General features: G+C 48.2%; 2 protein-coding genes across 2 annotated transcripts in view; both read left to right on the forward strand.

The window, feature by feature from the left end:
• The first annotated feature begins 11,006 nt into the window (after positions 1-11,006).
• On the forward strand, positions 11,007-11,822 carry LOC116972596 (IQ and AAA domain-containing protein 1-like). The gene is made up of 2 exons (XM_033020411.1): positions 11,007-11,017; positions 11,216-11,822. The coding sequence occupies exons 1-2, from the start codon at positions 11,007-11,009 to the stop codon at positions 11,550-11,552; spliced, it is 348 nt and encodes a 115-aa protein (XP_032876302.1). The 3' UTR covers positions 11,553-11,822.
• The window catches only part of LOC116972597 (dynein regulatory complex protein 11-like), a 19,262-nt gene continuing 17,439 nt past the window's right edge, over positions 11,632-13,454 (forward strand). The window contains exon 1 of the mRNA XM_033020412.1: positions 11,632-11,637. Within this exon, the coding sequence (XP_032876303.1) occupies positions 11,632-11,637 (6 nt within the window). The remainder of the gene's footprint in view (positions 11,638-13,454) is intronic.

The following is a 13,454-nucleotide window of genomic DNA, read 5'->3' on the forward strand; positions in this document are numbered from 1 at the left end:
ATATGCTACTTTAAGTCTCTGTAAACTTGTTTTTCTGTAGTTTGACCACCGGTGTGCAGTATAGAGTGGTGTACAATATGCTCTGAACAGAGACATCTTCACTACATCTGTACACGCACCAAACTTGTGTAAGAGAATATTTGCTTGTACATACAGCATACGGCGTTGCCAATAAATATCCTCATCATCTGCCATTTGTTCTGTATATAGCTGTTTGTTGCGTGAAAATGAGAAGCTAGTGCGACTTGCGTGGGGGAGGGATAGGGAGGGATAGGGAGAGAGGGAATGCCGGGGCTACATGAAGTGAGAGAAATCAATACTCATACCACTGGGCTGCAAGCTACCCAAGCAAAATATGAGATGCTGTTCCTCCAATTTGCATTTAGCTTCACCCTGACTATGGAGGAGACCTAGGACAGAAAGGTCTGTGCAGGAATGGGAAGTAGAATTAAAGTGTCCAGCAACCAGAAGATCAGGTAGGTCAGGCAGACTGAGCGAAGGTGTTCCGTGAAACGATCGCCCAGTCTGCGTTTGGTCTCGCCGATGTATAAGAGTCCTCATCTTGAACAACGGATACAGTAGATGAGGTTGGAGGAGGTGCAAGTGAACCTCTGCCTAACCTGAAAGGACTATCAGGGTCCCTAGGCAGAGTCGGGGGAGCAGGTATAGGGACAGGTGTTGCATCTTCTGCAGTTGCAGTGGAAGGTACCAGGGGAGGGGGTGGTTTGGGTGGGACGGGATGAGTTAACCAGGGAGTTGCGGAGGGAACGGTCTCTGCGGAATGCGGAAAGAGGTGGAGATGGGAAAATGTGGCTAGTGGTGGGGTCCCGTTGGAGGTGGCGGGAATGTCGGAGGATGCGACTGATGGTGTGGGTTCACATTGGAGGTGATGGAAATTAGGTAATTCAATCCGGTTGATAGGAGCACCAGATGGAGAGGTGACCACTATGTAGACAGGTGACCACCAGGTAGATAGAAGCACCAAATAGAAAGGTGACCAACAGGTAGAGAGGTGATCGCCAGGTGGATAGGTGATCACCAGGTAGATAGGTAATCACCAGGTGGATAGGTGATCACCAGGTGAGGCAGCAGGTAGTGCTGGTACGTGGCTCCCTCTAAAACACGTCCACGGTTTGGATATAATTCTGGCCATGCCCTCCCGGCGTAAATAACAGCAGCGGCCGGGGCAGTGGTGTTTCCACCTCCTCTGATGTACCCGGAGTAGGGCGAGCGATGATCGGGGGGTCTCTGTGGTCAGAGCTGGGAACAAGGGTGGGGGACGGACGGGGTTGGGGGGAGAGGTTGGGGCAGCGGCTGCTGGGAACCAAGAGGAGAAATCTCCGAAGCGGTGGAGGGCGCCGAGCCCAGCGTCTGGGGCATCCCTCCCTGCACACTAGGGGCAATTTACAGAGACCAATTCACCTACAAACCTGCACGTTTTGGGGGCAGTGTGAGGGAAGCGGAGAACCAGGAGGAAACCCACGCGGTCACAGGGATAACGTACAGACAGTACCCGTAGACAGGATCGAACCCGGGTTTCTGGCAACAACTTCCACCACTGCCCCCACCGTGCCGGCTGCAAGGGTTGAGTTGCTCAACGTTTTGTGCTTCTCTCTGGCGAGGGAGGGAAGGAAGGGACGAAGGAGGGACGAAGGGCGGGGAGGGGGAGGAAGGGAGCGAGGAAGTAGGGAAAGGGGGGGAGGGGAGGGGGAAAGAGGGGTGAGAGTGGGGGGGTGGGTGAGTGGAATTTGGGGGGGGGGGGTGAGGGGAGTTTGAACTTTTAAGTTTTAAACATTTTTAATTGATGGAAGCGTTTCATAAAAATGTTTGGGAAGAACATGTGGCGTCACGGGTGAAGGCTTTCGGCACCTTGTCCATCATCAGTCGGAGTATTGAATACAGTGTGAAGAAGGGTCTCCACCTGAAACGTCGACCATTCCCTCAATCCAGAGATGCTGCATGTCCCGCTGTTAGCATTCTGTGTCCATATTGAGTATAGAAGTTGGGATGTTAGGTTACAGTTGTACAAGACATTGGTGGGGCCAAGTGTGGTCAGTTTCTAGGAAAGGTTGTCAAGCTGAAGAGGGTGCAGAGAAGATTTATGAGGATGTTGCCAGGACACCAGTGCATGAACTATAGGGAGAAGTTGACCAGGCTGGGACTGTATTCCTTGGAGGGCAGGAGGGTGAGGAGTGATCTTATAGAGGTGTACAACATCATGTGAGGCATAGATCGGATAGACACACATAATCTTTTATCCAGAAGATGGGAATTGAGAACCAGAGGACATACGTTTGTGTGAGAGGGAGGGGGTTTAATAGGACCGGAGTGGTAACCTTGTCACACAAAGCGTAGTATGTGTAAGAAACAAGTTGCCGGAGGAGTTAGTTGAGGCAGGTACTTTGGCAACGTTTAAGAAACATTTAGACTGGGTACATGGATAGGACAGGTTTAGAAGGATATGGGCCAAATGCAGGCAGGTAGGACGAGGGTAGATGGGGCGTGTTGGCCCGAAGGGTCTGGTTTCACGCTAGATGACTTTATAACAGGGTCACTCAACACAGAACTCGTCCATGCCGACCAAGTGCAGTACGTGCAGTGCTGAGGAGCAGGAGGGAGGGTGCAGGATCATTGGCCTGTCCCAGGGCAGGTGGGACATGAACAAGAGGGATGGGTTACACTTGAACTGGACGGGCACCAACATCCTCACCTGTCTACGTGACCCGAGTTTCAGTGGGAGAGCACTTTGGGGATGGTGATCACAACTCCGCAAGTTTTATGCTAATTCCGATAAGGGATAAGTCTGGACCTTGAGGGAAGGTGCTAACCTGGGGTGGGGCAAACTACTATGTCATTAGGCAGGAGCTGGGGAGGGTGCACGGGGAACAGTAGTTATTGGGTGAGTCCACATCTGGGGGCCAGTTGATCAGCGTTCATGATGTTCTAATGAGGAGGAGGAGTTAGGATGACAAAGTAAGGCACAAAGTAAGGATGAACAAAGAGGTCGTAAATATGGTCGAAAATAAAAATAAAGAGCATGCAAGGTTTAAGAGGTTGGAATTAGACAGGGGCTTTGTGGAATATAAAACAAGGCACAGTGAACTCAAGCGGGTGGTTGGAAGGAACAAAAGGGGCTACAAATGAACCATATAACCATATAACAATTACAGCACGGAAACAGGCCATCTCGGCCCTTCTAGTCCGTGCCGAATACTTACTCTCACCTAGTCCCATCTACCTGCACTCAGACCATAACCCTCCATTCCTTTCCCGTCCATATACCTATCCAATTTATTTTTAAATGATAAAATCGAACCTGCCTCCACCACTACCACTGGAAGCTCATTCCACACAGCCACCACTCTCTGAGTAAAGAAGTTCCCCCTCATGTTACCCCTAAACTTCTGTCCCTTAATTGTCAAATCATGTCCTCTTGTTTGAATCTTGTGTGATTTCCGAGAGAACACCGCCACCTACGGCCGTCATTTTTGGCCACCTCGCTCAGAGCCCCCCTCTGCCTTCCGGGACCGGAGAATTTTTCCCATCAATGAAAAATCTGAGAGATATTAATGTTTTTTAAAATTTTGCAATTCTCTCTGCTGCCCTTGCTGTTGGGAGCGGGGAGGAACTATAAAACCCGGAAGTGGTGTGCCTCACTTAATCTCTGCAAGATGGAGGAAGCCAGAGGGTCACGTCTCTCTGAGCTCTGAATAACACTGAACATATGTCTACTCAACTGTGAGTCCCCTTAATGTGGTTTGAAAATGAAAATATGGTTGGTTTGAAGTAAAAAGGCACTGCCTGCAAATGGTAGTTTAGGTGCTTTGGCTTGAAGTTAAAAGGCACTACTGCAAATGGTGGTTTGGGTGCTTTGGCTTGAAGTTAAAAGGCATTTCTGCAAATGGTGGTTTGGGTGCTTTGGGTAACTTCCTGTTTGCACTGTATATTGATTTTAGATAAAATGCTACCACTTACAGCTGTGATTTTTGGCCATCTTATTCAGTCCCCCTCTGCTCAGCAGGTGCAGAGAATTCTTCCCATCAATGAAAAATAAAAGTTTTATTAGTGTTTAGAAAATGTTGAGAATCTCTCTCCTGTCAATCATGCCATGAAGGCCACACCTTTTCCGGTGGGAGGGGGAGGGGTTATAAAACCCAGAAGTGCGGGTGTGGCTCAGTCTCTGCATGATGGGGGAGGGAGAGGTCACGACTCTGTCTGAGCTGTAAATCAACTGAACACACTGAATGTCTACTGAACTGTGAGTTTGGTGTTTTGTATGGTTTTATGGTGGCTTCACCCTGCATGAAATGGTATGAAGCTGCATTTGAATTTGGTGGCCTTGCACCCTGCTTGAAATGGAATGAAACTGCACTTGAATATGGTGGCCTTGCACCCTGCTTGAAATGGTAGGAAAATGGATTTGAATTTGGTGGCCTTGCACCCTGCTTGAAATGGAAATGAGTCAACTGCCAGCCCACCAGCGTGAGTGAGCTGCCAGCACATCAGGCTTGAGGGACTGAGCTGCCACCCCAAGAACCCATACCAGCGCTCCAGAAAGCCCCCCCACTGGCCACCAATATTGGAATTGGTGGAGAGGTGGAATATTGCATCGGGGACCAGCCCTCCTGTGTGAACATGGGACCCAATGGGTCCCACTTAGTCTAGTATATTACTAAAAGTCTGATCTTAACCGCTTTTAGCTCACTGTGCTGTGAATAAAGATAACAAAGTCAATAATGCCACTTTTGATGAAATGCAGCGAGCAAACGCGATAATTCCCGATATTTTGGATCTTTAAATCTCCACGAAAAATGTCCGCTATCAACTTCCGCCTTTTTGGCCCCTTCAGCTCCCTCTTGTATTTACCTTAGTTTCTATCTTTATTTGGACTGTAAATTTAGGTAGCTGTTCCTCACGGTCACCCCGACTGGCTCACTTAATTGCAGCTCAAAAACTGGCCGTTTTCGATGTTTTTAATGGGTGTGAAAGTGCGTGTTTTCCCATCCACTAACATGTACCGGAAGTGACGCTTGTCCCCCAGTTAACATTTTCAGTCACGTGAGTGGGGATTTACGCTCCAGTGACCTTTTGTGAAATCACCCTATCCTGCTCACAGAGGGTGCCCAAGCAGGATTGTTGACATCATTCCATGCTGCAGGCTTGTCTGTTATTAGATGATAAATAAATAAATAAGTCGTCTGGGTGATTGTGCAGGCTTTAAACAAGAAACATTGAGAAATATATTTTGGCAAATAATAAAATGTCCTGCTTTTGTCCAACTAACAGCTGACAATTATCCCATTCCTTAGCTTGCATCTCAGTAAAATTTATTTCAAAACGCATTGATAGTTTACGATTATTTAAATGGTAAATGTAGCTTCAGAAGCGTTTTCATTTTGCATGTTAAAACCCACCTGAGAACCATTGGCGATTTTGCAATTTTACTGACGGATTTTTAACTTTTAATACTTTTCATATAACAAATGAATAAAGATAAAACGTCAATAATGCCACTTTTGATGAAATGCAGCGAGCAAACGCGATAATTCCCGATATTTTCGATCTTTAAATCTCCACGGCAAATGTCCGCTAACAACTTCCACTGTATTTGCCCCTTCAGCTCCCTCTTGAATTTACCTTAGTTTCTATCTTTTTTTTGGACTGTAAATTTAGGTAGCTGTTCCTCACGGTCACCCCGACTGGTACAGTAAATTGCAGCTCAAAAACCGGCCGTTTTCGATGTTTTTAACGGGTGTGAAAGTGCGTGTTTTCCCATTCACTAACATGTACCGGAAGTGATGCATGTACTCCAGTTAAAATTTTCGGTCACGTGGCTGCGGATCTACGCTCCAGTGACCTTTAGTGAAATCACCCTATAGGGAGGTTTCACGGCAGTCGGGTCACGACCCATGACCCATACTGTTGCTACGCTACTCCAAATGGATTACACGCGATGTACTGCAGGTAGGCACTTACCATTGTTTCCAGCGTAGCGGGCCCGTTAAAACCCGGTGAAATTGTCCATTTTTACGCTGTAAATAATTATGGAAATCGGGATAAGCGTAAGAGACATTTAGCCTACTTCAGAATTCCAAAAGTGAGGAGAAGCCCGCAAACAAGTCGGGTCAGGAGGATTCCGGATGGAGAGGATTCCCTCCTTCATGGGTAACGTGTTTAAACGTTCAAACCCACATGGAGCACCTGGTGGAGAGGTGCTCCACAATGATATACTCCAAAGGAGGGAGTTATCAGCCCGGGTATTATGGAGAACCCGCAGGCAGCGACACCTGTTTCAGGGCTGCACAAATGTCTCCTGCTCTGAGGAGAGGAGCATCCAGGGTCAGTTTCAGTCTGACCCAAAGCAAAGAACCTGATATAGGTCCGCTGGAGGGGCCATGTCAGCGCAGGTATCCTCAGGGGCCTGCGGCAGCACCTGTTTTCAGGGCTGCCTACGAATCTCACTCTCTGTGGAGGGGAGTGCGAGTGATCAGTAGGTAACTGATCTCAAATTTAAAGTATGAACATACTGAAGCACATGCATATGGCCTCAAGAGTACTCGCAAACAAAGGGTTTGCTGCCGGAAGAGTTGGTCTCCAGCCGTTGGCAGAATACCCGGAAGGGGCCAGAGTTCTCACGCTACAAGTGCCGGCAAGGGAACAGCGCTATCAGGGTGATATTGGAGGGCGAAATCCAGGAAATGAAACCAGCCGCCGAATCCTCTCTTCAGGTAAGACCAGAAGAAGGAAGCAAAAGCTGTCGGACTAATCAAGGTACCAACGATGAGCAAAGCTTCATCAGTAGACGACAAAACACCCCACACCTCCATAGGGGGTAAGCGGTTCACTGAAGCCGGTGGTAGCTTGAAAGCTGGGCACGGAAATATGACCAATCCTCTTTCAAGGCAGACTCAGAGTTATGGCCAGAATTGTCCTACAAGGCAGGCTCAGTATGATGAGGTTTCAGACCAAGACCCAAGCAGGGGTCAGGAGAAACATGGAATCCACACACCCTACCAGTCCTACTCCCCTATCAAGGAGGGAAAAGGAACCCGCATCAGCGGCCTTTGGGCTTACCATAAGACCACCGGTAGCCATGGAGGTAGGTGGGTCTGGGTTTACCGAAACAAGGGATTGTGGACCAGTTACATGTTGGTAATTTTTACACTTGTGTTTTTGTTCAAGTGACAATGAAAAACAACATGAGATTCAGATCTGGTTTTAAAAAACAGATGATAACATGTGATTACTTTTACTGCACAACATACATAGGTTCCAAGCAGACTTGGAATTGGATTGTCTTCGAGGCAGGCCCAGTATTATGGGCAGGATTGCCTTTCAGGACAGGTGACAGATGGAGGATGTCACTTCATCCAGGTTTAACTCGTATGTGCAGTACAGACTTTCAGAATAGTAAATTTTGTTACGGTCCAACTGTTTTTTTATAGGAGCTATATGGCAAGCATCGATCTCAAAGATGCATGCTATGCAGTTTCCCATTCACTGGAATCGCCAGAGATATTTGAAATTTATCTGGATGGGACTATAATAACAGTTAAAGCGTTGCAAAATAGGCTAACTACAGTTCCCAGGTCTATTTACCAAATTTCTAAACAGAGCTTGGGCTGCTCAGAGCTCAAGAACATTAGCTATCATTTATCTGGAATGATGTTAAACGCTGGGTTTTGCTAAAAATTAACTGTTATAGTCCCAAACTATATTTGAGGAATCAGGGTCCCACCCATCCAGTTAAATTTATGTTGATACCAATCAGAACTACTGATTATTGGGATTTCCATTTAACTATCAACTAACAAGGAATTCCGCCCTGGAGCAAGAGCTGCAATTAACAGAAGCCTGTAACAACCTCGCTGGTTATTAAGCAGCTTCTATTCATCAAGTTGTAGTTGACAATATAGCAGCTGTGTATCAGCGGAACAAATTGGGCTTTGCATTAACCTGAAGTTATAACATGCAAAGAATTAACCTCTCTAGTACCATATAGGTCATTACAAATAAACCTATGCTATTCTCAGCTGAAGCTACCAATCACGATGGTGGCAGTATTCAGCATTGCTCCAGTATTTTGGTCGGTAATACTCCGTTATTACAAATTGATGCTAGTGCTCAAAGATGAGAAGTATGGAATGCCATCTCCAGTTACGGAGGCGGATGCGGGTTGCATAAATTACCGATTTTCAGTCATTGGTATCAACTACCTATAACTCGGTGCATTCTATACGTTAAAGGTTCTTGTAAGAATGTGCACAATCTGCATGCTTAACTCCAAGTTGATACACTATGGGGGTGGCATATGTTAGTCACATGGGTGCTATGAAGTTTAAATATCCTGTGATATTTACCTAATCTCATTTGAAACTATGTTCTCAGGTGAAATCAATGAGAACACAGGATGGATGTTGGATTACAAAGTATTTAATGTCATTTTGGCTCGATGGAACACCGAATATCGATATGTTTAAATACAGGCTCATTTACCAGCTGCAAAACATGTGGCATACAGTGGCAAGAGATACATTATCGCCACTCGGTGGAGGAATGTTATTGCATGTGTTTTTTCTCCATTCTGCCTCATCAGTCGGATTTTGTAATTTATCCAGCAAGACACCGCTTCAGGCCTCAAACTGCCTGACTGGCATATGCAGCCATGGTTCCTGCTAAATGTAGGGAATGATATAGAACCTATATGGTTATTCAAAACATAAAACTTGCTGGTACAGCCTGTGACTCGGGAGACCAGCCTCTGCATGATACATCAAGTCATTGACTTGAAGACTCCGAGACGATTTTCCTGGGCCGCAGGTTGTCAGACAAATCCGTGGAGTGCTCACTGCAGAATGCAGGATAAGCACCAAAAAGAGGCAGGACATCTTCACTTTAGCAGATGGGAAACGTTTTTAGCTGAATACACATGTTACATACTATACAGCACGGATAACTGACGTCTTAGAGTTCATTTCAAATGAGTCTTACTAAGTTACAGTGCCATTAAACTGTGCAAATGTGCTTTCTTATCATATTTGCTGCAGCAAGTGGAACCCACACTGTCGGGCCTCGCCCTCTGAAATCCAGAATTATATAGAATATCTTAACACACTTCTCCCAGGCCCAGTAACATGGGAGTATGGGACATGACATAATGTTAACATTACTTCAGCAGGGGGCTCCAGTTACATCCTTATCTCGCCGGCTCTCAAAAGGTAATAATCCTCATGGCACTGGCTTCAGTGCAATGGGTCCAGTCACGACATAAGTTATGAATGGACAGAGTGGTTACATATGTTAATAACATAATATATTATGTTTTGATTTAATAAACCAGAGCTAACCAGGCGTGAGGTACAAACAGTTTCATGGCATACCCGATGGACCTTCGGGAATGTGTGGCCACACATTCACAACAATACATCTAGATCACTTAGAGCCTCAAAGGCTCCAAACGAAACAATGTTTGTTAGTAAAAAAAAAAATGTATATATATATATATATATATATATATATACTTCATAAGAAGTTTAGTTCTACCATCTTCAGGTGGTAAAACGGGAGTTTGGTGAATGCAGGAGTCAATACTAATATTTTCAACACGCACTCCACTGGGGCTGCTACCATATCAGCTCAAAGGATTATGTACATTTCCTTTGGACCACATCCTAGCAGCTGCAGGATGGTCAAACGAAACAACTTTAAATGCAATCCATTGCCAAATCGGGGGGATTTGCCAACTCAATTTTTCACCCTGTTAATAGTTTCCTCTGGATGAAAGGGGTCACTATTATTATCATTGGATGATCAAGCATCAGCATAACAAACCAAGTCGTGTCTGAATGCATGAATCTTTTTTCACTCATCCATGGTCACTTCATGCAGTGTGTAACGCATGGATTTGTTTCCGGCATGAAATCACAGAGCTTTGAAATCATCACGTAGTCACTCACGTGACTCCGAAGTAAAATAGTAAGATTAAACGAGAACTTACCAGTTTGAAGTTTGATCTTGATTTTATGAGGAGTTACGATGAGCGATTACGTGCCCACCGCTCCCACCCTCATATTATCAAGGTCATATGGTAGTTCCAGTTCTCAAAATCTTACTATGTTCAGGTCAACTAATTGTTTCTGTGATTCCACACCGCTGCTTTGAAGTATGACGCGCCAAGTGGGATTTCGGCCTTCTTCACGTAATCGCTCATCGTAACTCCTCATAATATCAAGATCAAACTTCAAACTGGTAAGTTCTCATTTAATCTTACTATTCTACCTGAACCTTTGAGACAGTGAGTTCCCTGCAGGGAGATCCCATTGTCTAGTCTCCTGGGTAACTGGTAAACAGAACCTAGAGAGAGGGGTGGGAGAGAGAGGGGGGAGGGAGAGAGAGAGAGAGAGAGAGAGCGAGAGAGAGAGGAAGAAGAGACAGAGGGAGGAGGGGAGGAAGAGGGAGGGCAGAAAGATACAGGAGAGAGATAGGGGAGATAGAGAGAGAGAGAGAGAAAGGGGAGAGACAGATGGGGCAGAGAGAATAGGGGGTGAGAGATGGAGGTGGAGAGAAAGGGGGAGAGAATAAAGGGGAGATAGAGGAGGGGAGAGAGACCAGGAGAGCGATAAAGGAGGAGAGAGAAAGCACAGGGGAAGATCGGGAAGGGGAAACGGTGAGCGGAGAGGAAGGGGGGGAGAGAAAGGGAGAGAGAGAAAGAGACAGATGGGGAGAGGAAGAGATTCTGAAGCAAGGGCAAGAGGGAGTTAGAGTAGGAGGCAGAGGTAGTGGTGTGGGAGTGAGTGCGGAGGAAGAGAGCTGCAGTGGTTCAGGGGTGACAGGGCAGCTGAGGCAGAGTGGGGGTGCTCTAGGTGTGGGAGACAGAGGGAGGGGGCATGGAGGGGGGGGGGGCAGAGTGTGTGTCTGGAGAGCTGGTGATAGCATGCGGGTGGTGAGTGCGTGTTAGGGCAAGAGTCACTGTCACTGACCACAGGGATCAGGGTGAGACTACAACCATGGCCCACAGGTGAGGCAGCTGGTGTGTCAGGGTCTGACCCTTGACCCCCGACCCCCATCCCTGGGGGGGGACCCCAGTTCATGGGGTGGTACTGAGGCAGCGCCGCACTGTGTGAGGGACGGAACTGAGGGAGGGGGGGTTACAGGGGGAGGTGGGGGAGGGGCTGCCCAGATGTTCTGACCTCTGACCCCCGACCCCCCTCCCCAGCACGGCCAAGCAGCTGTGGCGGGCGGCCCAGAGCGGGCTGGACGAGGTGCTGCAGGGAGAGGCGGCCACGCGGGAGACAGAGGATGCGGCGGAGCTGCTCCGGATGCGGGATGCGCTGTTCCTGAAGTACGTGGGCATCGTGCGGGCACTGCAGGAGGCCCAGGACCAGTTGGTGCAGCCACAGAAGCGGCGGCTGGTGGAGAGGCTGCTGCCAGCGCTGATGGGGAGGGTGCTGGAGCTGCGGCGGATGCAGGTTGAGAACGGCATGAGTGAGTTCCGATTCATGGACCACGTCATGCAGGACCTCAAGCTCACACCCGTGAGTGTGCAAAGCTAGTGTGTCGATCAGTGTGCGAGGGGGTAGTGTGTCAGTGAGTGTGCAAGGGTGTGGTTTCTGTGCTGAGGCAGGGGCTGCTATGCCTGTGAGTGCAAGGCAAGAGCTACTGTGTCAATGAGTGTGCAAGTGGGTAGTGCCAGTGATTGCATCAGCATGTGTTGGTGAATGTGCCTATAAGTGTGCGATGGGGGGCTAGTGTGTCAGTGAGTGTGTGAGGCTGGGGAAAGTGTCAATGCATGGATCAGAGAGCGTGTCCGTGAGTGTGTAATGAGGGACGAGTGTGTATCAAAGGTCAAAGGTATTTTATTGGTCACATTCACATACAGCTAGGTGTAGTGAAGTGAAATGCTTCTTGCCATTTTGCAGCACATGAAGAAGGAATACAGACATAACATTAATAAGAGTTTTAAACATAAAGAACATCCCCCCACAATGGCTCCCACCATGAGGGAAGGCACAAAGTCCAGTCCCCAACCCCAGTTCACCCATAGTCGGGCCTATTGAGGCCTCCACAGTTGCCTCTACGGAGGCCCGATGTTCCAGGCCGTTCTCGCCGGGTGATGTTGCTCCGGCGTCGGGAGAATCCTCTCAGCGGCTTGGCAACCCTGGAACGGCCGCTTCCGTACTGGAGGCCGCGGCTTCCAAAGCCAACAAGGCGGCGCCGGTTGGAGCTCCACAACTGGCGATCTCATCTAGAGATCCCAGGCTCCCGGTGTAAAGTTCAGCGCCGCCGCCCGCAGCTGGTCGCTCCACAGTCCCGCAGCTCCGCAATGTTTTCCTCAGCGAACTTCAGCTCACCGGAGCTCCAGCGCTGTGCCGCCGCCCGAAGCCGAGGTTCTGGGCGGTCCCCAACAGGAAACGCCGCTCCAGGCCCGCTGGTCGGCCGCGAGGACGGGTCGAAGCTGCAGCCCGGAGAAAAGCTGCCTCTCCCAGGTAGGGACCCTGAAAGGTAGTTTCCCCCTCCCCCCCCCCCCCCCCCATAAAAAAGTCTAGACCTCCAAACAAAACACTTAACTAACTAAAATAAAAAATAAAAAGATGAAAAGACAGACAGCTGCTGGCTGGGCAGCCGTGCACAGGACAGCGGCCCCTACATGTGTATGTGTGTTGTTGAGTGTGCAAGGAGGGGTGATTGTATCGGTGAGTGTGCAAAACCAGTCTAATGTGTCAGTGAGTGTGCAAGGGGTCTAGTGTGTCAGTGAGCATGTCAGTGAGAGAGTGAGGAGGGGCTAGTGTGACAATGAGTGTGCAGGACTGTTGCCAGTGTGTCCGTCAACGAGTGTGTGGCATGGGCAAGTGTGTCAGTGAGTGAGTGTGCAAGGCAGGGCATGAGGGCCAGGGACAGGGGCTGGTGTTTCAGTGAGAGTGACCATGTCAGTCATTGTGTCATTAAGTGAATGTATCAGTCATTGTTCACAAGTTATAGGAGTAGGATTAGGCCATTCGGCCCGCTACGCCATTCAATCATGTTTGATCTCTGCCACCTAATCCCATTTTCCTGCCTTCTCCCCATAACCATTGACACCCGTTCTAATCAAGAATCTGTCTATCTCTGCCTTAAAAATATCCACTGATTAAAGAAGTTCCTCCTCACCTCCTTTCTAAAAGAGCACCCTTTAATTCTGAGGCTGTGACCTCTGGTCCTAGACTCTCCCACCAGTGGAACCATCCTGTCCACGTCCACTCTATCCATGTCTTTAATTATCCTGCAAGTTTCAATGAGGTCCCCCCTCAAACTTCTGAACCGCAGCGAGTAGAGTCCCAGTGCTGACAAGCGCTCTCGTTTCAGTGTGTTCAGTGTGTTCAGTGTGAGTGTGTGTGTGTGTGTGTGTGTGCATAGGTGTCAGTGACCATCAGTGTATCATTGAGTGTGCCAGTGGGTGTGTCAGTGAGTGTGTAACA

This window comes from Amblyraja radiata, chromosome 4 (genome assembly GCF_010909765.2).
Source record: "Amblyraja radiata isolate CabotCenter1 chromosome 4, sAmbRad1.1.pri, whole genome shotgun sequence".
Taxonomy (NCBI): domain Eukaryota; kingdom Metazoa; phylum Chordata; class Chondrichthyes; order Rajiformes; family Rajidae; genus Amblyraja; species Amblyraja radiata.